This window comes from Eretmochelys imbricata, chromosome 15, assembly GCF_965152235.1.
Source record: "Eretmochelys imbricata isolate rEreImb1 chromosome 15, rEreImb1.hap1, whole genome shotgun sequence".
NCBI classification, from domain to species: Eukaryota; Metazoa; Chordata; order Testudines; family Cheloniidae; genus Eretmochelys; species Eretmochelys imbricata.
The window spans coordinates 25,847,448-25,873,520 of record NC_135586.1 but is presented as its reverse complement, the minus strand read 5'-3'; the positions used below and the strand labels follow the sequence as shown (position 1 = coordinate 25,873,520).

General features: G+C 44.5%; 1 protein-coding gene across 1 annotated transcript in view; it reads left to right on the top strand.

Moving 5' to 3' along the window:
• HIP1R (huntingtin interacting protein 1 related) overlaps window positions 1-17,134 on the top strand; it is a 59,882-nt gene extending 42,748 nt beyond the window's left edge. Inside the window, exons 18-32 of the mRNA XM_077834734.1 lie at window positions 846-1,040; window positions 2,002-2,149; window positions 2,994-3,080; window positions 4,125-4,232; window positions 5,664-5,800; window positions 7,643-7,753; window positions 8,009-8,067; window positions 8,495-8,525; window positions 8,655-8,717; window positions 9,383-9,483; window positions 10,249-10,354; window positions 11,307-11,430; window positions 13,445-13,506; window positions 14,116-14,319; window positions 14,963-17,134. Of these exons, the coding sequence (XP_077690860.1) occupies window positions 846-1,040; window positions 2,002-2,149; window positions 2,994-3,080; window positions 4,125-4,232; window positions 5,664-5,800; window positions 7,643-7,753; window positions 8,009-8,067; window positions 8,495-8,525; window positions 8,655-8,717; window positions 9,383-9,483; window positions 10,249-10,354; window positions 11,307-11,430; window positions 13,445-13,506; window positions 14,116-14,319; window positions 14,963-15,013 (1,587 nt within the window). The 3' untranslated portion in view covers window positions 15,014-17,134. The remainder of the gene's footprint in view (window positions 1-845; window positions 1,041-2,001; window positions 2,150-2,993; window positions 3,081-4,124; window positions 4,233-5,663; window positions 5,801-7,642; window positions 7,754-8,008; window positions 8,068-8,494; window positions 8,526-8,654; window positions 8,718-9,382; window positions 9,484-10,248; window positions 10,355-11,306; window positions 11,431-13,444; window positions 13,507-14,115; window positions 14,320-14,962) is intronic.
• The last annotated feature ends 8,939 nt before the right edge of the window (window positions 17,135-26,073 follow it).

Sequence of the window (26,073 nt, the reverse complement as noted above, 5' to 3'; positions counted from 1 at the left end):
GTTCCACAGCACAGGTCCTGTGTAAGACAGCCATACAGCTGCCTCGTGAGCCCCCCTTTGCAAGTCTCAGCAGAGAGGGCGTGGTTGGGGTACAGCAAGGAGCACTGCAGAGATTCCGGGCAGAGCTGTGGCTCATGAGGCAGCCCTGGGAGTCTGCTGTAACTTAGACAGACCGCCCGGCACCACCCCAAGCTACCGCGGAGGCCAGTCCAGCCCTGGAGCAGCCCAGGGTTCGGAGGTCACAGAGGCGGCTTAAAGCCACTGTAGGCCCACTCGCCCAGGGCTGGGAGTCCTGTGCTGCGCCTCTGAGATAAACAGCACAGAATCTCACCCCAGATGCTGCATGGGGATGGGCTGTCTCAGGGGATTCATCATGGGCTGTAAATCTTTCATGTCTAGGGCACTGACTCCAGTGGCTGGCTGTCCAGCGGCTTGTGTGTAAATGAATTCGGTGGATCCCAGGCCCGTTCCCACTTGGTGCATGTCCTCTTTGCAGAAGCCACCACTGGACTAGGTGCTAACTAGTTGAGAGGCCAAGGCCATGGTGATCTCATGCCACTCCCTGTGCTGGTCTCTCCAGGAGAACAGTCTGAGGGAAGCTTGCCCTGCTGCTGGATAACGGGAGGGGTCTCTGTGTCTGGGGCTGTCCCTCATCACTTTCTAAGAGCACTGAATTCCTTCCCAGATCTTTAGAAAGCCAAGAATCCCCCATGGCTGGCTGGCATTGGCTGTCATGGGGGTTAGTTGGTACCTGGTGCATAGTGGAGCAGGCAGAGATTTATGCTGAGGGCTTGGATTGTGTGAGAGCAGTTTTGAGACCCTGGATCTTCCTGCTTTGTTTTCAGGCTGGCTCCGAGCTCCACTCCCAAGTGGAAGCCCTGCATGCTGAGAAGGACTCGCTGAGGAAGTCGGTGAGCGAGAAGGAGTGTGAGCTGCTGTCCATAAAGGGCCTGATTCAGGAGAAGGAGCTGCTGTTGAACCAGGAGGCAGAGAGGAGTGCTAAAGAAATCAGGGAGCTGCAGGGGAAACTCATGGAAAAGGTACTGGGGAGAAATGGTTAGGATCTCAGGGCAGAAGCCCCTTTCCCGAGCATCCCTCGGAACCTGCTGAGGCCCCGAGTGACGCGCAGGCAGAGAAAAGAGCCAGGCAGGAGGCTTAGCCAGTGTGGAATGAATTTACCTAACGCCAAAGAAACCACCTTTGTGAGCCAGACTGCGAAGGTCACGTGGCTGGCATGGTGAACCCCTTACAACCTGAATGGTCACTCACAGTGACTCAGCTTCTCTCATGGGCAGATCTCCAGGTGATTTGCAGCCAGCAATAAACCAAGCCCCTCCACATCTCTGCCCTTCTGGGAGGGAGTATTGCCCAGTGGTCAGAGCAGTGAGCTGAGAATCTCTTCTTGACTCTGCCATTAATCTGCGCTTTGTATGATCTTGCAGCGAAAGGCCTCCTCAGTATCCCCAAGATTCACTCTGGCCTCGTGCCGGATAACCCCCTGGCTTGCCGAAGCCCGTTTCTCATTCCCTCGACTGGACTGGAGTGTAGTGTGGCTGCGTGGTGAAGGCTGGCCTTGTGAGTGAGGCACAGGAGTGGGAGAGAAGAGGGGCTCCAGCCTGAGCCGAACGTCTACGCTGCAATTAAACAGCCCTGTAGCCTGAACCCTGTGAGGCCGAGTCAGCTGGCACGGGCCAGCCACAGGTTTTTAATTGCAGTGTAGACATACCCTAGATTCTCTTTTGGCTCTGCTAGAGACTCCCTATGTGGCTTTGGGCAAGTCACTTTACCTCTTCTCAGTTTCCCCATCTGTGAAATGGAGGTTATACTTCCCACCAGCCTCTGGAGCAATGTCTGTAGAGCCCACTGAGACCCTGGGAGGAAGGGCACTGCTGAGGGGAAATGATTATTGCAGAGGTGGAGAAAGCAGTTCCTGCAACTGCAGGCTGGGAGAGACTCTGAGACCCTACAGCATGTGTAATGTCTTTTGTTTACAACCTACAGAAAAACCAGGAGCAGAGCCTCCAGCAGAAGCTTCTGGATGACCAGTTCGGTATGCTCCAGGGGATGGTGAAGGAGGCAGAGAACATCATCCAAGATGCCATTGCCAAGCTAGATGACCCCTTGCACGTCCAATGCACCAGCTCTCCAGGTAGGGAGCTGTTCGGCTGATGGCCGTTGGCAGCCAGGGAAAGCCGAGCTTTGCAGATGAGAGCTGGCTCTGTGCCTTCTCCCTGGCAGTGGGTGACGCTGCCCCATAAGCCTCCCCGAGACCGTCTTCTTGGCTAAATATTGAGCCTGAGGGGTTCTGGGCTCCTTGGCTTTCCCTGAGGTGGATTATCTGCAACACAGAATTTTCCTCCTTTCGTGAGTCAGACCCTAATAACTGCTTGAACCACCCTTTGGCTTAGTCAACTGGACACCTGATGCTGGAGTGCGAGGAGAGGGAAGATCCCCTCAGGCAGGGATAGGTAATGCTGATCCCACCCTCCGCCCCCATCTGGCCAGCCAAGCCTCGGCAGAACGTTTGTTAGATCCACTTTCCGTGCTAATGTCTGTGCCCTTCTGGGTGCCCAGGCTTAGATGCCAGGCTCAGATGCAGGTCTGGAAATGGCTCTTGGTGCCGAATAGCTCCAGGGGTCTCAGGTCAGCAGCAGCTCGGTCACGGCTGAAGGAGTGTTGGGCTTCAGTAAAAAGGAGGCATCTCAAAATCACTGTAGCACTCAAAAGGGTTTGTGGCAAAATAAAGGCTCAGCCCCCGATTGGCTTGCGACTCCTTGCTCAGTATGCGGAGGTATGGTCTTACTAATGCAGTCAGGGTAGGACAGTGTGGCCCGTAAAGCCAGGAACAGGTTAATTCTCCTGATGGGGGGCCTAGCTGCAACATCCAGACCCTCCAAAGCGTTGGGCTGTTCAGGCAGGTACGTGGCCTAGTTCAGGCCCATGTCCCATGTAACCCCTTCCTCACCTTCACTTGACCCTTGGTGTCTTTGCAGATTACCTCATCAGCCAGGCGCAGGCAGCCCTGGAGACCGTGAACTCCTTGGTGAATGGGCACGCGCAGTATATGACCAACATGACAGGTAAAGGTGCCTGGGCGCTGTGTGCCCGGATCGAAAGCTGGCACCGAGGCCAGTCCCGCGGGAGGGCGCGTCTGAGATGGGCAGACAAGGAAGTTTGGGCATGGTCACTGCGATTTGGTCCAGACTTGAACAATTCCGTGTGCTTAATGTGTTTGTGAAATCCGTGCGGTGTAAATAAATCACACGGCAACGGGTCACGTTCAATACCCTACGTTCAATACCCTGTAACTTTGCCCCAGTGCTGAGAGGCTGGGCTCCCGCCGGGAAGCAGCAATAGTCATGCAGGGAGGAGGTGGGGATTTGGGCAGTGAGAGCGCTGGAAACTTTCTGGTTGTGGATGGGTTGGGGAGCATGGGGTGTGCTAGCCCTGGGCTGTCATTTCTATGGAGAGGGCCTGCAAGCCCAGAGCTCTGACGGGCACATTTTAATACATGCACGTGAATTAACTAATGAGGCTCTTCTTGTGTTCAGGGTATTCAAGTCCCAACCTCTCTATCTGGGAGCTAAGGATTATTGTTCCCAGGTGGGGGAACGCTGAGACTTGGAGGGATTAAGGCCAAAATAGTTCAGCCTCCTAAATCCATATTTAGGCTCCCACGGGTGGAATTTCCAAAGGGAGCCAAGTGACTTAAGTGCAGACGTCCCTTTGGCCTCAACATCAGGCTCCTGTTTGTGCAAAGGTTGGCCAGGGTGATTTTACTCAGGGTCGCCCAGTGAGTCAATGTTGGGGCTCGGACTAGGGTACAGGAGTCCCTGGCTCCCAGGCCTGTGCGTGGACAGCTCTGCGCTTGCCAGGCGGTTACCGATTCACCATGTGTCCCAGTTCTGAGCATTGGTGCTTCAGACACTAGCCTTCACTCTCTGCTCTGGGGGTCGCTGACAAACGTTTGGTGTAGGGGAGGAAAAGGGCGAGCCAATGGCCACCAAGCAGGCAACTTCCCGCCTAGAATGGTCCCCGAAACGTTTCTGTGGTGCAGGGACCTTTGTGTGAGAGCATCGGTGTCCAGTGCTCACCCTGTGGCCTGTCTCTCTTTGTTTCGATAGATGCCACTGGGTTGGTAGCAGCCCTGGCCCAGTTTGCTCACTTGACCGCTGACACCATCGTGAATGGCAGTGCCACGTCCCACATGGCACCCACTGACCATGCTGACAGTGAGTAATTAACCCAAAGCCTGCTTTAGGCGCTTTCAAAAATCCTGGTGCAGTGAGGACTGGCATCAGCCAGGCAGCCCTATGTCCTGTCCACTCCCAGGGCAGCCATGGTGTAGCCCGGGCCAGTGCAGGATCCCCCACACTACCCTGCTGAGGTGCCTCCAACCTGATGTGAGAGATCGCCCTGGTGGGAGCAGGGGACTTTGGTCTCAATGGTCCAGTCAGGCCTTGGTCTCTCTGCCAGCATGGTGCCCTTTAGTGCCAAAGGTGCTGGTAACTTGTGTGATGCAGACACTGGACTGAGACCCAACCAGCTAATACATCTAATGCCTTGTAGTGACTAGTTCATGGGCTCTCCCCTGCTCTCAAACATGCCCACATTTCCAGCTCCACGTAATCAGCAGATGCCAGAGGTTGGTGCAGGTTTGAAAACAACCCGCCCTCCATTTGCCTAGTGCATTGGGCCTCTGGGGGCCCCCCAACCCACATGGAATGTGGGAGGGTGGCAGGACCCACTGTTGCTGTCGGCGCCTGGCTGATGGAAAGAGGACATGCACGTGCAGCCGGTACTTTCTCGTGCCGCTGCAGCCCTAGCCCCGCGAGGGGCACATCTGATGATGAGCAGGAAGGTTCATGTCTGCTGGAGGGGTTTTGAGTGACTCGCTGCGTGTTGGTTAGGGCTGGGGAGGGCAGATCTGACTCAGGGCCTCTCTCCGGTTACTAAATGTGGTGCAGGCTTCAGCAGAGCTTCCTTTCTGTTGTTTGGACATGCACTAATTGAACGTTACGGGCAATCTTCCTTCTTTGCCAGGAATGAATGCAAAGCCGTCCCTGAAGCAGGCTCTCCTTTATTTTTTATGACACTAGCACCTTGCTGTATCAGCTAAGATCAGGGCTGCACTGTGCAAACACGTAGTGAGAGAGTCCCTGCCCCAGAGAGCTTCCATGTGAACCAGAGAAGATGGACAAAGGGTGGGCAGGGACACAGACCCGGAGAGACAATGTGACTTGCCGAAGGGCATGCAATGAGTTAATGCCACAGCCACCCATGTCTCCCAAGCGCCAGTCCAGTGCTCTGGCCACTAGACCACGCTGCCTCCCTATTTCTTGCCTCATCTTGTTTGTTCACCTGACTCTCTCCTATGGCTGGGGGTCTTTCCTGTTATTTAATTTCTCTCCTCAACTGTAATACGTGGCACCAAGATCACACTCTTCAAAGCATTTTACAAACATTGCTCAATCCACCCAATGTGTCTGAGGCTGATGCCACAGACGGAGTCTGTGTGTCAATGCCAGGGTTGGAACTCAGGGGCTCCTGGCCCCCAGTCCTGTGCTTGGTCCATTAGACCATACCCCCTTCGCACAAAGGAAACAAACTGCCTGCATTCTTTTTTAATCCGTTGCTGTAACTGAGATTCTTTCTCCTGTCAGAATTAACTGAAACCTGCAGGGACTGTGGGCATCGGAGTCTGGAGTATCTGAACGAGCTGAAGGATAAGCAGTTGCTGAGACAGGCAAACCCGGAGGACTTGAGGAGAACTCTACAGGGCATCCTTCAACTGGGCCAGGTAGGGAGCAATTCTTGGAAGTGGGGCTACTCTCGTGGAGGAGCACTTCGTCTTAGACACACATTATTGTCTTGGGACAAATCCACCCTTGGTGTAACTCCATCCCCTCCCGAGAAGCCACACCAGGAATGGATTTAACCCACTGGGGCTGAGACATGCAAGTAAGAGGATGCTCAGATGATTCAGATGCAAACGAAATACAGTGTCTGCAAGTGGCGCCCCCTGGCTTCCTCTGTCATCGGTGACGTGCATGGCGGAGCCTGGTGGTTTCCTGCTTTCTATTTATAGCGGCAAAGTTAAGCCTTTGCTCTGCAAGGATGTGGCTTCTGCTGGCTAGAGATGAATGCAGATTAGTGCTTAGCAGCAAGGAGCTTAACACCTTTCACTTTTTTCTCTTGCTGGAAAGTCTGTCGGATCCTTCCAGCTTGTTATACCCGAGGCTGGGGACTGGCTTGGGTTTTAGACATGGCATTTTTACCTTCTTCAGAAATGACTATTCCAGGTCCCAGAACATCTCCCTCCTTGAGTCTCGTCCTGATGGGCGTTTGCTCTTGGTACCACCAGCAGGCCCCCAAAGGACCCCACCATTGTGTCTTAGACTGGTAGGCAATGATGCATTCGCTGTGGTGAGTGCTAGCATGAGGGACTTGCTCCACTTCCATCCATGGCTGCCCCTCCCTCCTCACTGTTCTACACCATAAATCCAGAGCTGTGATGTATTCCAGCCTCCCTTAGTCCGTCACCTCTTTCCTCTGCTCTGTATTTAAACCCCCCTCTAATTTCTTTTTCTTGCAATCACGGGGCAGGAATTCTGTGTTTGTATTTGGTAACATTTTAAAATCTTAAGTGTGTATTGAATTCTCATTCAGCATTCCAAGCCCCCACTGGAAAAAGGAAACCTTCTTTTGAAATTGGTTTCATGTCTTATTCTTTATGATCTTGTCTAGATATTAATGTGGAGCAAATGCCTATTTTTTCTTTTTAGATTAAAAGAACAAACCCCAAATTAACGTAATATTGGTGAAGGCATCACTGAGAGCCTGGAGCCTTCACACATTAATTCTATTTGTATTTTTGTAGCACCCACCCTCCTTATGTAGGAGCAGGCTCCATTGTGCTGGGGGCTGTACAAGCGCAGATTGGGGGATAATCCTGATCTAAGATCTAATTTGAATCTCTCTCTCCCGTGCATTTGGGTTCTGCAGGAACCTGATCAAAGTCCAGTATCTCAATTTTTGTATTTGGTGTTTTTTTTTAACTCCCCGTGTGCTTTGTTTTAATTCTAGGAGCCATTTATAGAGGTTGAAATAACATGATCTTAGGTAGCATTTCAGTGGAAATACCCTTAGACCAGATCAAGTTATTTTAGCCCAGTAAGTGGCTCCCTGAAACTGTGAAAAACTTGCAAAGCCACATACACCCTCCTGCCCCCAAATCCCCACTAGCATTATACATTAATATGCTGCTAACTTATAGAACAATGAGCTGTTCTGCCTTCTGTGTACTCTGGAAAGCTATTGCAGCACTCCTGCTGGCTGAGAATGGCACCATTGTGAAGTGTAGTTCTGTCCCTGTTTTCGGAGTGTTTTCTTTAAATAGAAAACCAACTTCCTTTATGACCCTTTGAATCTCTGTGAGCTTCCTCTGATATATTTACTGCAAGAATCTAGTTCACCTGGATCATTCCCAGCTCTTCATCTTTGTGGAGAGTTTTATTCTTGGGGTTTTGCTCTTTCCAGGCCAAAGAGAGATTCTTGCTAGTTGTTTGTTTGAAATCTTTAGGAAAGTTTTTATCCTGGCACCTGATTTCACACTGGCTCGTCGCTTTCTTCCCTTTGCCAGGAGTTAAGACCTAAAAGCTTAGACATCAAGCAAGAAGAGCTGGGTGATATGGTTGATAAGGAAATGTCCTCCACCTCAGCAGCGATTGAAGATGCTGTCAGAAGAATAGAGGTGAGATGAAGACCGTGGACTCTGTGTCTAGCAGAGAAAAAATTGCAAATCTGTGTGACAGACTTCTGGCCTGACTCCCAGTAAAGCTGAGTGTCTGTCAAGGCCCCCGAGGCAGACAGGGATCCAGAATTCTCAGACCTGACCACGTCAGTTCGTTTGGCAGGATCTCATGAAGGGAAACCCTCTTCCTTTATTTTTCCTACCACAGCCAATCAGGTGGCAGTTTTTAACCACCTCTTCCTGTCTTCTCAACAGGAAATGATGAATCAGGCCAGAAATAAAAGCTCTGGTGTTAAACTGGAAGTGAACGAGAGGTGAGTAAAAAGCATCAACTAAGGGAGAGTAGCACTTGTGGAATCTGGAGCTTCTGTTTTTGAGGGGAACAGCTATTAATGAGGACATAGCTCTCTTTAAATGAAGCCATCTGTGTAGTGGTGTCTCTGTTGACAAGCCTGCCTTTCATGTGCCTAGTAGAATCACCACTTATTGTACAACAGGAATGTTGGATTCTTAGTTCAAGCAAAATGTTACCTCACGCAGAGTATATAAGATGCTGGGCTCAAATGTATTTTACTGCAAAACTACACGTACTGTACATCGCTGCATCTGTTTTGAAGCTGTTTTCTGGGGTCCCTCAATCCGGGTTCCCCTTGGTCCGGTTTAATTTCCATTTTATTTTAATCACCCGGAAGATGTTCCCTGAATCAAACTTGCTAAATATTTTCTCCTTGTTTCCGACAGAATTTTGAACTCCTGCACTGATCTGATGAAGGTCGGTACTTCTGATATTAAACCTATGTTAAAATTCCTGGAAATATGTGGTGTAACTTAAAATGGATGGCTGAGCAATTGCTCTTTATAAAATCCTTGTAAAACAATTGTCTGCTTTGATTTGTTTCAGGCAATTAGGCTTCTCGTAATAACATCTACTAACTTACAGAAGGAGATTGTCGAAAGTGGAAGGGTAAGGCTCACTTTGGGACCATACAGAAACTCCTCTTTGTGGATTGACATGAAATACTGGAGGAATTTTTTTCAAAAATTGCTCGACTTGTGCAAACATTAACCTAACGTCACAGTTTCTAAAGCAGACTGTACACCGTGAAATATGGGGTGTTTATTGAAAAAGGCATCCATAACTTGTGCTTTTAGGAGCTGTTTGCTCTCATCTTAACAAGCCTGGTCAAGGTACAGAGGATGGCAATGACTCAATCCGGTCTATTTTAAACAGAAGTCAAAATTTTCAATCCTGGGGGAGCTAGAATTATAGATTTAGATATTTAAGTGAATGTGACCTGATTTGTCGGAGATGTGGAGTGCCTGCAGGTCCCGTTGACTTTGGGCACAGCACTTCTGCAAACTGGGCCACTTCTGGGTAGGTGCCTGGATATGGATTTAGGAGCCTCACAGGGTTGGGAAAATTTCACCCGCATGTTCTATGGTTTTGGTCGCATACGTTTGTTTGACCACGGTGCCCTGAGGCATGCTGTGTATGGTGTATTCAGGGGAGCTGAAGCTTTGAAGAACAATTTGAAAATGTGACATCTATTTTGATATGTTGATCGCTTATTTAGAAACTGGTGCAAAGTGTGTCCTATTAAATGCAACCTAACATTTTTGTGACAACAGGGGGCAGCAACGACACAAGAATTTTATGCCAAGAACTCCCGTTGGACAGAAGGCTTGATCTCTGCTTCCAAAGCTGTGGGATGGGGAGCCACGCAGCTTGTGTAGGTATCTGCAGTGCCTGTCGGTTTTAAATAGTCACCGATTGGAAATGTTTCTCATGCACTGCACAGGAAGTTACTCTCAGTAGATGCTGCACTGTGGGTGTACAGAACCTCTGTATATGCTGTAACCTGTAATCAGTGTGAGCTCCGGTTTCCTAGCAACTGAATTTAGAGCTGACCAAATCGACTATATGCCCTAGGAGCCCAGTTCTCTGTACCCAAGCCCCTCAATCAGTTGAACAGCTAGTGTTGTCTCCCTGTCTGCTGCCCCACCTGCCCCTGGTCACTGACCCCTAATAATACAGATGTTTTGTCCCATGGGCAAGGATTTTTGCTTCCTTTTGTTAGCAAATATTGAATACATTTTGGGTGTTACCACAATCAAAACAGTAGTAATAATGTAGGACTCAGTCCTGCCAGGAGCTGACCTCCATTCTGATTGGCGTGAATGGTAGGATTGAATCTGTGGGAGAATATTCCACAGCCTAATACATTTCACAGCAAGGAAGTTTCGTTTTCTGATAGCCTGAATCCAGGACCACTCTAATCATCCCCTTCCTCCTTGGTTTTTACACCCTTCAAGTACTTCTAGACTCTGGGGTTTTAGCATGTTTCCTCTATACATGAGCCCTTTCAAAGAAAAGCTTTGCAAGCAATTATTTAAAGCCACATGCAGAGTTCTAAGGATAAATAGCTTTGCACTTCCCTACTTTAAATTTATGTCAGGCTTCTCTAATCAGACTTCACTGTTGGTCTATATTCTAGAGAATCTGCAGACAGAGTGGTCCTGCATATGGGCAAATATGAAGAACTGATTGTCTGCTCCCGTGAGATTGCAGCCAGCACAGCCCAGTTGGTGGCTGCATCCAAGGTAAACTTTTGAACAGAAAGAGGTGTAAAGCTGTGACAAGTGTCTCTCTCCTCTGTTGTTCTGGTGGGGGACACCTCTAGGTGTCAATGTGGTGGGGGGATCTGCCTCCCCTTCAGAATCAGTGCAGGCTAAGCAAAACTCTCTCTTGGAGAGGAATTATTACTTTTCAATTTAACCATGGGTTTTTTTAAGAGAGATGTTGAATCCTTCATCTCCAGAAGCGCTGGCCTCTGAAAAGAGGATACAAAACCTTCTTGCCTCTCCTTGTGAGCTGACTCTGTAGCAAGATTTCTGATACCAACACAAAACCCCAGAATAAATAACTGTAGACATCTGTGTTGGAGATTATATATATTCCATTTTCTGCCACCTTTCCAATATATATGGACAAAAGAGGTTTTTAAAGATTAAAAATGATTGCTAGGTCGATAGATATTGGGTCCTTTTATCTGCCTTGCAACGTTAGTTGATTAAAACTAAAAGTATGTTAAAAGCTCATTTTATTTTTCACCACTGATGCTTTGTTAGTTCACTTATTTTGGTGACACTGGACAATGAAAATAAACTAGTCAGTTTCACGTTTGTTTCTAGTCCATTTAATCTTCAGGTTCTTATGGACTAGCAGCATGCTGCTGCAGTAATGTTTAAATTTAAAAAATTAAAAAACATTTCTAATAACCTTTTAAAAACAAAACCTAGAGGTTGGGCCTAACCTGCTTGATGCCGTGTCTCTTAAAAATAACCAGATTCTTTCAAATAAAAGCAAATGATATCTTGCCCCATTTCTGGAGTTTAGCTGTGTCTCATTTAGCTCTGAGTAGAATCTAAAGAGTTCAGGTTTCCATTCACACAAACATTTGGAAGTGTGTTTACATATATACAAAAGACTGGCCTCTCTTTGCATTTCCTTTGTAGCTAAGTAACTCTGAAAGCACCTGGTTGATCGTTGCAGGTGAAAGCGGATAAGAACAGCAGGAACCTGGTCAAGCTCCAGGAGTGCTCACGCAATGTAAATGAAATGGCTGCCAATGTTGTGGCTTCCACTAAGTCCGGACAAGAGCAGATTGAAGACAAAGGTGAGGTGTAAACAGAGCCTTGTCTATTTCTGCACTGAAACCCCCATGACTCTCACACTGAACTTTAAGCTCTCCAAGTGTCAGTATATGTGCATTTCAAACGAGCAGATAATTTATATGCTTTCTGCTAAGCACACATACAGGGTTGTTGGGAGGAGACTAGAGTCATAGAATCATAGAATCTCAGGGTTGGAAGGGACCTCAGGAGGTCATCTAGTCCAACCCCCTGCTCAAAGCAGGACCAATCCCTGACTAAATCATCCCAGCCAGGGCTTTGTCAAGCCTGACCTTAAAAACTTCTAGGGAAGGAGATTCCACCACCTCCCTAGGTAACCCATTCCAGTGTTTCACCACCCTCCTAGTGAAAAAGCTTTTCCTAATATCCAACCTAAATCTCCCCCACTGCAACTTGAGACCATTACTCCTTGTTCTGTCATCTGCTACCACTGAGAACAGTCTAGAGCCATCCTCTTTGGAACCCCCTTTCAGGTAGTTGAAAGCAGCTATCAAATCCCCCCTCATTCTTCTCTTCTGCAGACTAAACATCCCCAGTTCCCTCAGCCTCTCCTCATAAGTCATGTGTTCCAGTCCCCTAATCATTTTTGTTGCCCTCCGCTGGACTCTTTCCAATTTTTCCACAATCTTCTTGTAGTGTGGGGCCCAAAACTGGACACAGTACTCCAGATGAGGCCTCACCAATGTCAAATAGAGGGGAACGATCAGGTTCCTCAATCTGCTGGCAATGCCCCTACTTATGCATCCCAAAATGCCATTGGCCTTCTTGGCAACAAGGGTACACTGTTGACTCATATCCAACTTCTTGTCCACCGTAACCCCTAGGTCCTTTTCTGCAGAACTGCTGCCTAGCCATTCGGTCCCTAGTCTGTAGCGGTGCACTGGATTCTTCCGTCCTAAGTGCAGGACTCTGCACTTGTCCTTGGTGAACCTCATCAGATTTCTTTTGGCCCAATGCTCCAATTTGTCTAGGTCCCTCTGTATCCTATCCCTACTCTCCAGCGTATCTACCACTCTTCCCAGTTTAGTGTCATCTGCAAACTTGCTGAGGGTGCAATCCACACCATCCTCCAGATCATTTATGAAGATATTGAACAAAACCGGCCCCAGGACCGACCCCTGGGGCACTCCACTTGATACCGGCTGCCAAATAGACATGGAGTGATAGATCAGTGTTAAGTGCTATGGGATTCCCACATTCTGGGGTTTTGGGCTCTTGGCCTGCAGCGTCCTATGCCTCTCTTTGGGCTCTGGGAAGCACAGTCAGTCATTTTTACCACCATCTACACCACTGCTCTTATTACAGCCTCCACAGGGCCATCTTAGGGACTTTGTCTAGGCACCAACCGTTCAGGCCTGCCTGAACTACGGACAGTGAATTACAGGATCAAATTGCAATGCAGCCAGGATGAGATGAGTGTCGTTATCCTGCAGTCTCACGCCAACTACCAGCTGCATTTGTTTCTTACAACTTTTCAGCGATTGACTGTTAAAAGTAATTTTTAATAGTTTAGCATTCATTTAATGTGAAATATTCCATAATGGAGACACAATATAGGAAGGGATTTCTAATAACTTCCACAGGGACGAAGAGAAAATTAGCTGGTACAGGATCAGACTTTTCAGTCTTTTCCCATAAATATTTGGGTCCCTGTTTATAAGGTTTCCAGGGAAGTAGTGTGACAACGGCCATCCTCGCTGACACACCGGGGATCGAACAAGGGAACTCCAAAGCTAAAAGAGGTTGATCTAGCTAGAGTCATCATGGCTCTGTACCTGGGGTGGAGACATACTTGCATCACCTGTGGATTGGGCACAGAGAGAGGGTCAGTAACACACTCACCAGTGGGTTACACTAGAACTTTCCACACCTATTTGAAGTGAGTGTGTGTGTGAAAGATTGTGTGTGTCCAGCTGGCTCTGTTCTGTATTGTTGTTGGGACATGATCCTTGTAAGCTACAAGATAAATCCCCCTCTCTCTCCCTCTCCCCCCACAAGATACTATGGACTTCTCTGGCATGTCGCTAATCAAACTGAAGAAGGAAGAAATGGAGACACAGGTATGGCACCCCTTGCTGAGAATAGGCAAACAGGGCTGGGTTCGTTTTACCATCTAGCAAACGGAGTGCTCCCAGCCATCCTCTCAGAACTAGTCTCTGAGAATCTCTGGTATGGATTTAAGCAGACACTATTCTGTTTTGTTGCTGAGACTGGATACGCAACATAAACGACCTTGTCCGGTTGTTGCCAAAGAGTTCAGTCTCCTAGAATAGGAGTATATGGCAGACTGTATTAGCCAAGATTGAATTTGGATGGGATATTGAAGCTGCCTAAAATTCAGCTTGTGGTTCAACAGCAGAAATGTCTTAGTCACATCCCCTCCTAAAGCTAACCTCATTGTATGGTGATCCTGGTGCAGAATGGCTGCCACGTTCTACCCCAGACATGGCTGCATTTCTGGGGTAGGAGATCCCTATGATACTGTTAAGTACTTTAGGCCCCATTACAGCCCTGGAAAAGAACATAGCCATGATCGAGAGCTTCATAAACCATAATGTGATGGGAGAACAGTCCTCTTCTCTGACTGTTGTTGTCTATGACTAGAGGGATCATAGTGGTGTGCACCCAGCATATTGAGGTTAGAGAGTAAAGGGCTTCTTGTTATGCAGGTGAAGGTGCTGGAACTAGAGAAGAGGCTGGAGAATGAGCGAATTCGTCTTGGCGAGCTGAGGAAGAAGCATTACGCTTTGGCTGGGGTGTATGAAGACCCAGATGAGGGGGAGGGGAAACCAGCTATGGCTCCAAAACAGAGCATCTTGAAGAAGCCACCACTGGCTCAGAAACCTGCCTACGCCCTAAAACAGGACTGTGAGGTATTCTCTCTGATCCATTCCCCTTCAGCAGTGCTAACTAAACACCCCTGGTGGTTGCTGTGTCTTAATTATCCTTGTTTGATGGGGAAACTGAGGCACAGCGAAGTGAAGCAACAGGCTTGGGACTACACAGCGAGTCAGTGGCAGAACTGGAATTAGAACACGGGAATTGCAGTTCCCAGGGCTGAGCCCAGTCCAACCCCATGTCTGCTACATGCAGTCTGTTTTCAGCATGAATAGTCCCCAATACACTTCAATCAATAAACTGGGGGGATTCATACAAATGAAGGCCAGGGGGTGTCTGATCAGTCCTGCCACCCAGCCATGAATTCTTAAGCGGGACCGGCGCCGGGGGGGGGGGCGGGGGGGGAGGGGAATGGAGGAGCAGTGCACCTGTCCTCTGGGGGCTAGGTAGGTCCCTGCCCCAGACAACCTACAGTCAAGTTCCAGACAAAGGGCAGGGAGTTCCCCTTGTGATGATGGTTATTGTGGTTCAGAGAATGGGGCAGGAGGTCACTTTGACAGCTTTCACCACTGCTTTGTTGAAAGGACCCAGCTGCGGCGGTTGCTGTTCGCGCTGGTGATGATGATGCCTTTTACCAACGGAACTGATTAATGTTTTTTTTCCACATTGCATTTTTAGCTGGAGCAGCAGCAGGACGGCATTTTTCAGGCCCATGTCGTAAATTTCTAGGGGGCTACGGAAGTTGATTCAGCACAAAAAGGAAGAGGAGGAGTGGGCTGCTGCAGTCGCCTTCCAGCCACAGTACACTTCGTCTCGGTGGAGAGGGCTAGGATTCCTGCTGGGCTCGGACTGTGCAGCACGTACCATGATGTAGACATTCCAACGCTGTTATATCTGTGTTTAACAGATCCTAACCGGATTAACGCGAGAATTGCCTTCAAGCTGGCACACCTGTGTTGTTCGGCTGGTTCTCCCGCCGGCCACGTGTGAAGAACAACATGACTTTACGCTTCCTTCCTAGCACCAGACCAGTTGGGTTACTACAGCAACGCTAACGCTGCCATGTGGCACATCAGTTCTACGGAAAGAGATTGGAGCAGCTCATTGATTGACTTTTTATTTATCAGCAATAGGAATCTTACGTAAATGTAGGTGTGTCTCAGTACTGTCGTGCACAAACTTTAAGGAACTGTGAAACATTTTTAAAGTAGGAAGTTGATCTTTTCTTGCAGCCGTTTGAGTTAAACAATGGGGCAGGCTGAGAAAGGGTAACTGATGTCTCTCCATGGGTAAGTACTCAAAGGAAGAGGCATAATTTAGTTTTAAACTGTCAATGTTTAGATGTCTTCAAAGGAACAGGGCTCATACATGGGAGAACTAGTTAATATATATGATGGCAATAAGGGTGCAAACTTTTTTCTTATTAATGGATCAACGTCAGGGGAATAGTTTCACTGTGTTTATAGTTAAGATAATTAAACAATCTCTGTGTACAATAACCATGTAATAATTATTGCTAAAAAGTCTACAGCAATAAGAAATTCTGGGGAGATGTTAATTAATTTAGAGAGACACTGTTGGTTTAAATACTATAAAATTCCCTCTCCTGAGTCACTAGTAACATTTAAATTTGAGAACACTATTTAAATAATGTCTTTTTTCCCCTTTCTTGCTGTTTTTGGACAATAGTCACTTTCATTGTAGATCTCTTAAGTCCAGTCAGTTTCAGGTCCTAGGTCTCCCCTGCTGCACTGGTGGGAATGTTTTAGACCTAACACAGCCTCTCTCTGTCACTAGGAAGTGTAGTATATAGGAATATGTGACTGCTCTTCAGTACAGAATGCTTAGGGAACTGGCTCCAACTCCCACTCCCCATCCTGTTTATTCTCTACTGCGGGGGGGCAGGGCACTGGGCACACTGCCACATCAGGCTTTCAAACGGGAAGTGGGGTTGTCTTCAGACATTGTTTGATCAGCAGCCTTTTTTCCCTCTACACCAGTGATTTTGTACTTAGCCTCCTCCACTGCTGAGAGCATGGCACAGGCTATATACTTCAGGGGGAGCCAATAGGCAAACCACCAACCAAATCTGAACTGCCAGACACTTTTGAACAGACCTTGAAATCTTATTTCCTTGTTATGGTTATTGCAGTGTGAAAAAATGTCTGGAGTCTGACTATACTTCGACAAAAAATAATGGACTCCCCCTGCTGTATGTTAGAATGAATTGTCTGACGCTCAGAGCTTAAATTCAGCTGGAGCAGAGCAGCTCCTGTAAATATTTTCAGACCCAGCACCTCCCGCAGGGCTCCAGGAAATACTCTGTGAGAATTTAAGCCCTGCTCACTGTGCAAAGAGCCCTGTACTCAGCATTTCAAATGTGGATGCACAAGGTTAATTTATGCAGCAATACACCCCAGATTGAAAATGGTGGCTGATGTGTCTTCTGAAACCACATTTTGCTTCCGGGGTAGTGATTTTTGTCACTTCAGGATTTCAAATAAGAAATCTGGTACCTTTATTTTCTGACTGCTCAGAACCAAGATTTCTTTTAATTGAAGTGAATCCAGGTGACAACATAGCCTGTCACTGCACCCCTCCCCAGTTAATTGAAGGTATTTCCATGTAGACAACCACATCACAAATCACTTCTAAAACTAGTACTGACAGGTAGTCTACAGCAGTTGCTTGCAATCAACTTTTCAGTGTCAAGACAAGACTACATGATGGATAACTGAAGACTTCTAACTGTTTTTATACTGAAATCTGTTTGTTATATTTTAGTAGCAGGAAAGCTTGGTTTTGTATTCTTTTGTAAATCTCAAACAAGCAATAAAATGTGTTCATGGGTCTAATAGCTTTATTATAAATTGTAGCCGGTAAGGGGAGACAATTTAACAAATAGGCAGGTTCTGCTAATGAGTCAATTTAATGCAGACAATAGATAAGGTAAGGTTTTTTATGATTAAGGAAGTGTTCTTGAATGCCAAGTTTTTGTTCACACTTTTCCCCACACTGTTCAATTTTTTTTAGTATTGGAAATGGAAATTGGCCTTTCTTAATAGTTGTATGCAGTGCTGTTGTAGCCATTTTGGTCCCAGGATATCAGAGCTTTGTGTAAGCTCAAAAGCTTCTCTCTCACCTACAGGACTTGGTCCAATAAAAGATTTTACCTCACCCACCTTGTCTCATAGCAGATTAGTAGCAGGGCCAGGATTAGAACTCAGGCCTTCAGTTCCCAACACCATGCTTATTCCCTTCACGCATTCAAATCCACATGTGTAGCCTGCAACACGGAAGGACCTTAGGAAAAGCAATTAAACATGCTGGAATTCAGATCATATCCACATCTCAAAATCTGTAATGTAAGGGGCCAGCCTTCAGACAGGCTTGTATAAATGACAAGTTACATTTTTACATCAGTGAAGAAAATGATCAAAGTTCAAGCCATTTAAGAAAACCCTTAAATGGAAAGCCTTTTAGCGCTTATGTCAGGGCTAGACTGGGCTGCAGCAGTTTGGTTACACCACCACTTGTAGAGCCAAAACAGCCGTAGCTACCATGAGAAATGTTTGGCAAAAAGAGTCTAGTTGAGGTAATGGGACTGACACAGCTATAACAACCCTGCATAGAGTAGACTATAACTATTCCTGTCTGAGGCATTGGTTCCTTTCCTTACCTGTGTCTGCAGGATTCAGCACTGGAAGGCAGGCAGAGAGCTATTGCCCCTGGTTTTATTTATTCAAATCATTCACAGAACCCTTCTGCAGGACTGAGCTGTATCCTGAAGCCACACATCAGGGATGAAAGCGAGCCAAGGAAAGACTGAACACATATTCCGAACAGCTTTTGGTTCCTGCAGAACTATCACAAAATTAGATGGATATAATAGAAGTGAATTTGCTTCACGTGTAAGAGGATATTGCACTCTTTCCTCTGATCATCTAAATTATTAATATTTTCACCGGATTAAATTGTAATCCTATTTTTTTTCAGGAAAAATATAATCACCCAACAAATACTCAAGTCATTAAAGGAGAAATTTGCACAAAGCAGAGCCCACTCTATTCATTTACTGAATGTACTCTTGAAACTGTTAACAATTACAGATTGCCAACTCCAAAGAAAAAGTAAACACCAAGGGAATTTGGTTTATCATTTATTGAAATGTACTAGTGGTCTCTTAACCACTAACAATTCCATTCTTATACAGCACAAATAAAACCGTTATAGTATTATTATGTTACATTAGAAACAAATACCACTGTAAGCGTAGTGAGAGTTTAGAGACTCTTCTGATTTCCAGCTGCCCCGGTCTGATTTCCCTGTATGAAATACATACAGATTTTGAAGTAGGGGTTTTGGTGTTAATCTTGTGTGTCATTTGACAAAGCAAGTAACATGTCTAATGCATCAAGCTATACTGAGTACCCTCCACCCCGCCCGGAAGATTTACATCCTTCCTAACCTCTACATTAAAGTGCGCGTGGAGGGGGAGATATTTACATACCAGTTTATTATTTTAATATGCTAAGTAGTGTTGACAGATTAGTCATAATTATAGCGTTCTCAGCACTATGTCAGGTAAGTCCAATACCTCTTAGCTTTCTTCAGTTTCACTCCATCCTGAATTTCATCCTTTAAGGTCTGAGAACTAATACGTAGTGGACTTGTCACACTATGCACAAAAAGGGGAAGGTAGTTCTTCAGTTTCATTGAAGTTTCCAGCATATGTACAAACAGTGCTAATGATTTATTCATAGGAAGAGCAAAGCCAATTAACACAGTGAGTTCCATGATGGAAGTACCTCCAAGGAATAAACACTTTGGCTAACGCAGAACTATAACCACTCACAACTCATCACCATTTGTCTATCCACAGCTCATTTAGCTGAATGTTTATAGAACTACGATAATGTATACAAATGAGATTTGTAAAGAACCCTATGGATAAACATGGCACGTCCATCTTCATTGCTGTGGTACTTTTATAATCTTTTTTTAAAAACCTCAACTACACAGTACAGGTAAAGTGAACAAGGTCACTGTTTACAAAGTTTCATACAAATGTCAGCAGAAGTAAAAACCATCCAAAACGGGCATTTTAAATGCTACCTACATTCTAAAATCAAGTTAGACCTCTCAATTTAAGCTCAGTGCCCACTCTATGTTATAAAGACATTTCCCTAACTTAGATTATTTTTAGGAAGTATTTGCCATTTGTAGCAAAAAAATCACACCACACTGTATATTAAAGAACATTTTGGCAAGTGAATTGAGCCATCCCTTTATATGGGATCCTACTTGCCAATGGTATTTTAATCTCTCTTTCATTATAAAAGAGTACAGATTAGTATAGTTCTAAACAGCCTATGTACAACAAACTACTCATTTTTTAACAAAAATAGTTGGGAGCTGTCACATGGGGATAGGCCTGAAATATCACCTGCATCTCTCATCCCACCTAGACAGATTAATATGGTGTCAACTGGGTTTCTGAAAGCAGGATTCAACCTTCCAAAGCTCTCTTCCTCCTCCCGCCTCAAACACTGCTAACTGTCAAGCATATTAGTAACCACAAACCAGTCTGAACACACGCTTTATGAAAGAACATTTTCCATGAACAGGTAGAGTTCAGTTACAAGATTGTTACAACTGACTTAATACAAGATTCCTTGACAGTGTATTTTTAAAAAAAAATCAAATCCATCATCTATTGAGGGCAATTAAGCATACAAATAGCAGATACCACCCTTTAATCTTCTAGAGTACTAGCTGAAAAATCTTTTATAAAAAAGGATGCCTTTTAGAGCCCTTAATCAAAGGAGTTAAGCAATGGCCACTGATTTGAAAGGTATGTTCATAGTCTTACTGGCCCAATTGCAAATAGTGATTTTTAAGGCACATCAGCCACATACATATGTGATAACGCATTGTTTTCAGACAGCTAATTGCATCAGCTTAATTTGTATTTAATTTGCACAGTACAGGTTTGGTTTTTTACACAAAGTATCCCTGAATGGTCCTGTCATCGTTATACAAATTACTTTAAAAAGAGGAAAATTTAACAAGTAAAAATATTTTGGACTATTCTTAATAGAAATTTTTACTTATATTTTACTTGGACTATTTCTTACTAGAAATAGTTGGGCAATGCCACTCCCCCCCCATGAAGGTACGTAGATAGTATTCAGTACAAAATTCAGATCAGACCTTCTTATCCCCTCCATCACTGAACCTTTCTTAGCTCAAAATAAATTGGCACTTGCTAAGAGTGCAATCTACCTGGTTGATTTTACTATCCTTTTCAAAATCTGATTAGGGACATATTTACCACACAAACCCCCTAAACTCCCTGTACACAACCTCTTGTGGCCTAGCTCATTTTCACTGCAGCTTTGTGCTTTGCATTCAGATACTACAATTAACATCCAAATGGCATCACCAAAAAAAATTATTTTGAAACATTAGTAGTTCACAATTAACCAGGCTTAAAGCGAGCCATAATGGGAACACAATACCAAGAAAAGAGTATGCTATTCTATTTTAAATCATTTACCATCAGCAAGAGTACTGAGACACCATACTTGCAAACATGTTCACCACACATTGTTTCATAACTTGCTAAGCTTACCAAGTCCCTTCTCATCACTTTCCAGGCTTTCAGGGAGCTGTTCAGATGCCTTTGGTCTTCTAGGAGCAGAGTTAGCCCAACAGCCTTCCTTCCAGACTAGAAGCTATTATACTAATGTTAGCATGTAGCAACTACCAAATTCTAGGGGAGAAATAACTAGATGAGTTATGGTTTGTGTAGAGAAAAAATATTTTATATTGACCTTTAAGAGAAAGAAGTCCCTGGACCATTCTTGATGGAAAATTATTTCAACCACTTCTAAACAGTGGGAGATGGTAGTTTAAAGACCGGTGCCTCTAGATGAGAGATGGAAAAGATTTTGGGCCTTACATTTTCATGGGTGTCATTGTTTTAGGCTGCACTGGTGAGAGATCTGGGGTCAAAGGGAGTTTAGAATATGAGCTAGGCTGCCCAGCGGTGGATTAAAAATGTAGGCTTGTGACCTTGGCTCCAGTTTCTTGAATCACCACAATGAAATACAAGCTTCCAAAGTCATGTAAAAATACATTCTAACCCACATACTTAGACAAATTAAGCAAACACACAGTCTGCCCCTGCACAGCAAGTGTGGGAGAAAACAGAGATTGGGGTGGGAGGTGTTTTGAACTTTAAATTGATACTAGCAGTTTTCTTTACATAGGACAAAAGAATTGATCATCTAGTGCCAAAAGTGGTGAATTTATAATAATTTCTGGTGAAAAAGGATATGGAGAGCTGAACAGTGCATACACACAAACTTCTCACGACTGAACATTCATGATAGATCACAACTCCTAGCTGGAAACAGAAGTTCTATAATATCCGCAGGGTTGCCAGTAGCCAATGACATGCTGATCTCAGTTTTAATGGTATTACACCTTTGTTTAACACAACCCGAGTTAGGCAACCAATTTGTCTCCCCCCCACCTCCAGGAGTTAACATAAGGCATTTTTCACCATACTGAAAGGCTAAAGGTTACCACCATTTGGACAATAATCTACATAAGAAACATTTGCCCATGCAGAATAAATATCGCTTTCAGCTTACCAAACATTTGACAACTTCCTGGATGGCCTATTTGGATCTCAGAGTAAATGCTTTTAACAGACTTCTTTAGAAGTTACATATGAACAGTCTTCAAACGCAGCCATTGTCCCAACTTCCTAGAAAACCAATGCTCAGGAACTGCAACTTCTTGATTCTGTCTTCCCCCACAGGCCACATCATTTAAAGGCACAGTAAGAAAGCCTTTTATATTCCCAGCTTTCAACATTGCCAGTTTCCTGCAACACAGGGGGAAGTGTGTTCAAATCCTGTCCCTAATCCTTGCACACCCAAGATGCAGCTAACGGAACAATATTATAGAGGAAAGATTTCTTAACCATAGCGGGTGATCAGTCTACTTGTGCTCGAGTTTCTGCTTAATACTGCTTTTAAAGTGGCAGATATTTTTGGGGCATATCCCCAGGTATCTCTTCTGCCCTTCCTATGGCTCAGGTGCTTAAGTAGGCTTGGTAGTCTTATTTCTCCATATTTAAATTGTCTTCACTACGTTCAGTGTAAAGTTTTTCTGCATGAAAACAGGAGCAATGTGTAAGTCTTTCTCCACACACTGTCAGCCTTCAAGAGTTTAGTATCTAGGATGTGCAAGCTCTATCTTCCTAGCCAGGTTATGTAGCAGGAAACTGGGAAACAAACTAAAGAGCTCTTCTGTAAGTTGGCACTTGGTAAGTGTAAAATCTACCTGGTTGCTTTTTCTAAAACTTTAGAAAATCTAATGCAAGAGTTCAGAGTAGCAGCCGTGTTAGTCTGTATTTGCAAAAGAATGCATCCGATGAAGTGAGCTGTAGCTCAAGAAAAACTTATGCTCTAATAAATTTGTTAGTCTAAGGTGCCACAAGTCCTCCTTTTCTTAATGCAAAAGTGTCTGTTTAGAGTTTGTGCACCTCTGATTCTAAGAGCAAATTTACTGTACACAACCATCAACACTATGGCCTAGACTTGGGGTTAGTTTTTCAAGCAATGCACACTTCCATTGCAGATTTATGCTTACCATTCAAATACAGTTACCACACATCAAATACCAGCACAGATGGTATAGAACATTATTTTGAGACAAGTAGTTTACAATTGACCATGCTTAAATCAGGCTGCAATGGGAACATAATACTAAGACAAACAAATATGCTAGTTTATTAAAATCATGTACCACCACTAGATTACAGAGACACCATACTTATTGTGCAAACAAAAGTACTGCACATTGTTTCACAACCTGCTAGACTTTTAAAATGACCCCTCTATTAGTGCTTTCAGGGCTTATCTAAGGAACTATTCAGGTGCCAAGAACTTTGACCAATCTGCTGCCTCTGAACTCCTAGGGGGAGGGCTAGCCAAAAGTCCTATTTTTAGACCAAAGGATTTCCTGATAAGATTTCCTAGTAATTGCTAGCAACTACCAAGTGTTAGGAGGAAAACAGCCTGTTGAAAAATTGTGGTTTGGATAGAGAAAAACATTATTTTATGTTCTATATTCTATTATTCTAAAAAGTTCTATTATCACCTTTAGAGGAAGACAGCTCATGAATCATTCCAGCCAAAGAGAAATTACAGAAGCTTCAGGACACTGGGAGATGAGGGACTGAACACAGAAACCCCCAGACAAGAGAGAGAGAGACAGCGCGAGACAGACACATTTTGGACTCTGCTTCTATATCATTGATCCAGTTTGGAGTGGGCAGGTTCAGAAGGGATTGCGAATATGAGGTTGTGGTGCTTTAATTGGGCACCAAATGATATAGCTACCAAGGACTGGATTAAGACATAGGCTTGGGCTCAGTATCCTGCCTCCTGGAGTCACATGATGTAAGATTACTCTAAACAGTGACTCTATTTGTATCACAGGGGTTGCCACTACAACCTTTCTAAACAACTGATTGGTTGGTCCCCTTGGAGATGGCTTTCCAGGGCAGCGAAACTGTTCTTAAATTATTACTATTCAACACTAATTACCCACTACAGGTAAAGTGAATAAAGTCATCATTTAAAAGTTGCATACAAAAGGTTAGCAGATGCAAAAACCATTCAAAATGGGCATTTAAAATGCTACCTGCATTCTAAAACCATGTTACACCTCACCATTTGAACTCCAAGTCCACTTTTATGTTATAAAAATGTTTCCTTAACTCTGATTCTTTTTAGGAAGTATTTGCCATTTGTAGCACACATTTCAAATCAAACCACACTGTATATTAAAGAACATTTTGGCAAGAGAATGGAGCTATCCCCTTATATAAGAGCCAACTTGCCAATAGCATTTTAACAACGCTTTCAGTATACACAGTACAGATTTATATGGTTCTAAACATCCTTTCTATAGCACAGTTTACTCTTTACCTCTAACAGGTGTAGCTCGAAACAGTGTCAGCAAGTGGTAGGCATCAAACAGCCCCTGCATCTCTCACCCTACCCAGCCAGATTAGTGTGGTGTAATTTGTGTTTCTGAAAATAAGACTCAAAAAGCTTTCCAAAGCTCTCTTCTTCCTCCACCCACCAAACATTGCCATCAAGCAAGCACATAAGTAACTAGAAACCAGTTTGCACATACACCAATACTCATTAATGGCCAAGCATTTTCCATGAACATCTGGAGTTCAGTTTTGAGACTCAACTGAAACAACTGAAACAGTCAGTCATTGTGACAGTGTCTAAAAACCAAACTAATCATCCACTGAGAGCAATTAAGCATACAAATAGCAGATACTGTCTTAGTCTAAAGTACTAGGTAAAAAAATCTTTCATAAAAGAAAGTGTCCTTACATCAAAAGGGTTAAGCAATGGCCATTGATTTGAAAGATATGCTAATAATCTAGTAAGAATATTACAATCACAAGTAGTGATCCTAAGGCACATCAGAGACATGCATATGTGATAATGCATTGTTCTCAGATAATTGCATCAAATTAATCTGTATTTAGTTTGCACAATACAGTGGGGTTTTTTTAAACAAAGTATCCCTGAATGATCCTGTTATCACTAAAGGTAGTGAAACCAGACAAATTTAACAAGTAATAAAAAATATTTTGGACTATTTCTCAGTAATACCAATAATGGGCTATACCATTCGAAAAAGAGTTAGGTACATAAAATGCAGTGTAAAGTTCAAAATACCCTTATCTCACCCCACCATAATTTCTGAGGAATTCTTTAACTCAGAAAATAAGTTGGCAATTGATAAGCATAAAATCTACCTGGTTATTTTTACAAAGCTTTAGCAAATCTAATCTGTGAGTGTCTGTTTAGAGTTTTTGTACCCATCTATCAATCTTGTAGCTCTAGACCTGGCTTTATTATTTCTACAGCAGCTTTATGCTCAGCATTCAGAATGAACGGTTACTATCCAGATCCTAGCACTGGTAGCACAGAACTTATTTTGAAAGACTAACAGTTCACAATTAATCATGCATATACGAAGCCTCAATGGGAACACAATACCAAGAAAAGACACTTTAAAAAATCATGTACCACCACTTGATTACAGAGAGACCATACTTATGCAACCAAATCCACTGCACATTGTTTCACAACTTGCTAGGCTTACAAAATTCCCCCTCCTTCCAGATTTATGTAGGGGGAGCTATTCAGGTACCAATCTGCAGTCTCTGATCTTCAAATGGGAGAGTTAGCCATGTAGTCCTATTTTCAGACCAAAGGGTTTCCTGTTATGAGATTATTTATTATTAGCAACTACCAAACTTCAGGGGGAAATAACTAATTGGGAGTCAGAGGATTTACACAGAAGCGGGGGGAGGGCATCAAATAATCTGGTTTTGACCTTTATCAGAAAAAAGGCACTGGAGCCTTCCAGGAGTCACACAATGACATTGAAAGCTAAACTTGTGTAGAGATCCCCCTTCTGCCCCCAAATGGCATGGGAATGGGAGGACAAATTAAGCAAGATGCAAACAGCCATCCTAGAGTGTTTTGACTATTGGAGGGAAGGTTAATTGTACATTTCAGATTAAAAAGAATCTCAAACACTGCAGGACAGAAGATGATGATCTCTAGTGGCAAGGAGTGCCTCTAAATAAGAGAGAGCAGAGAGGTTGAGAATATGTGTTTGTGGACTTTGAATGGGCACCAAATGAGATGACTGCCCAGTGCTGGATTAAGACA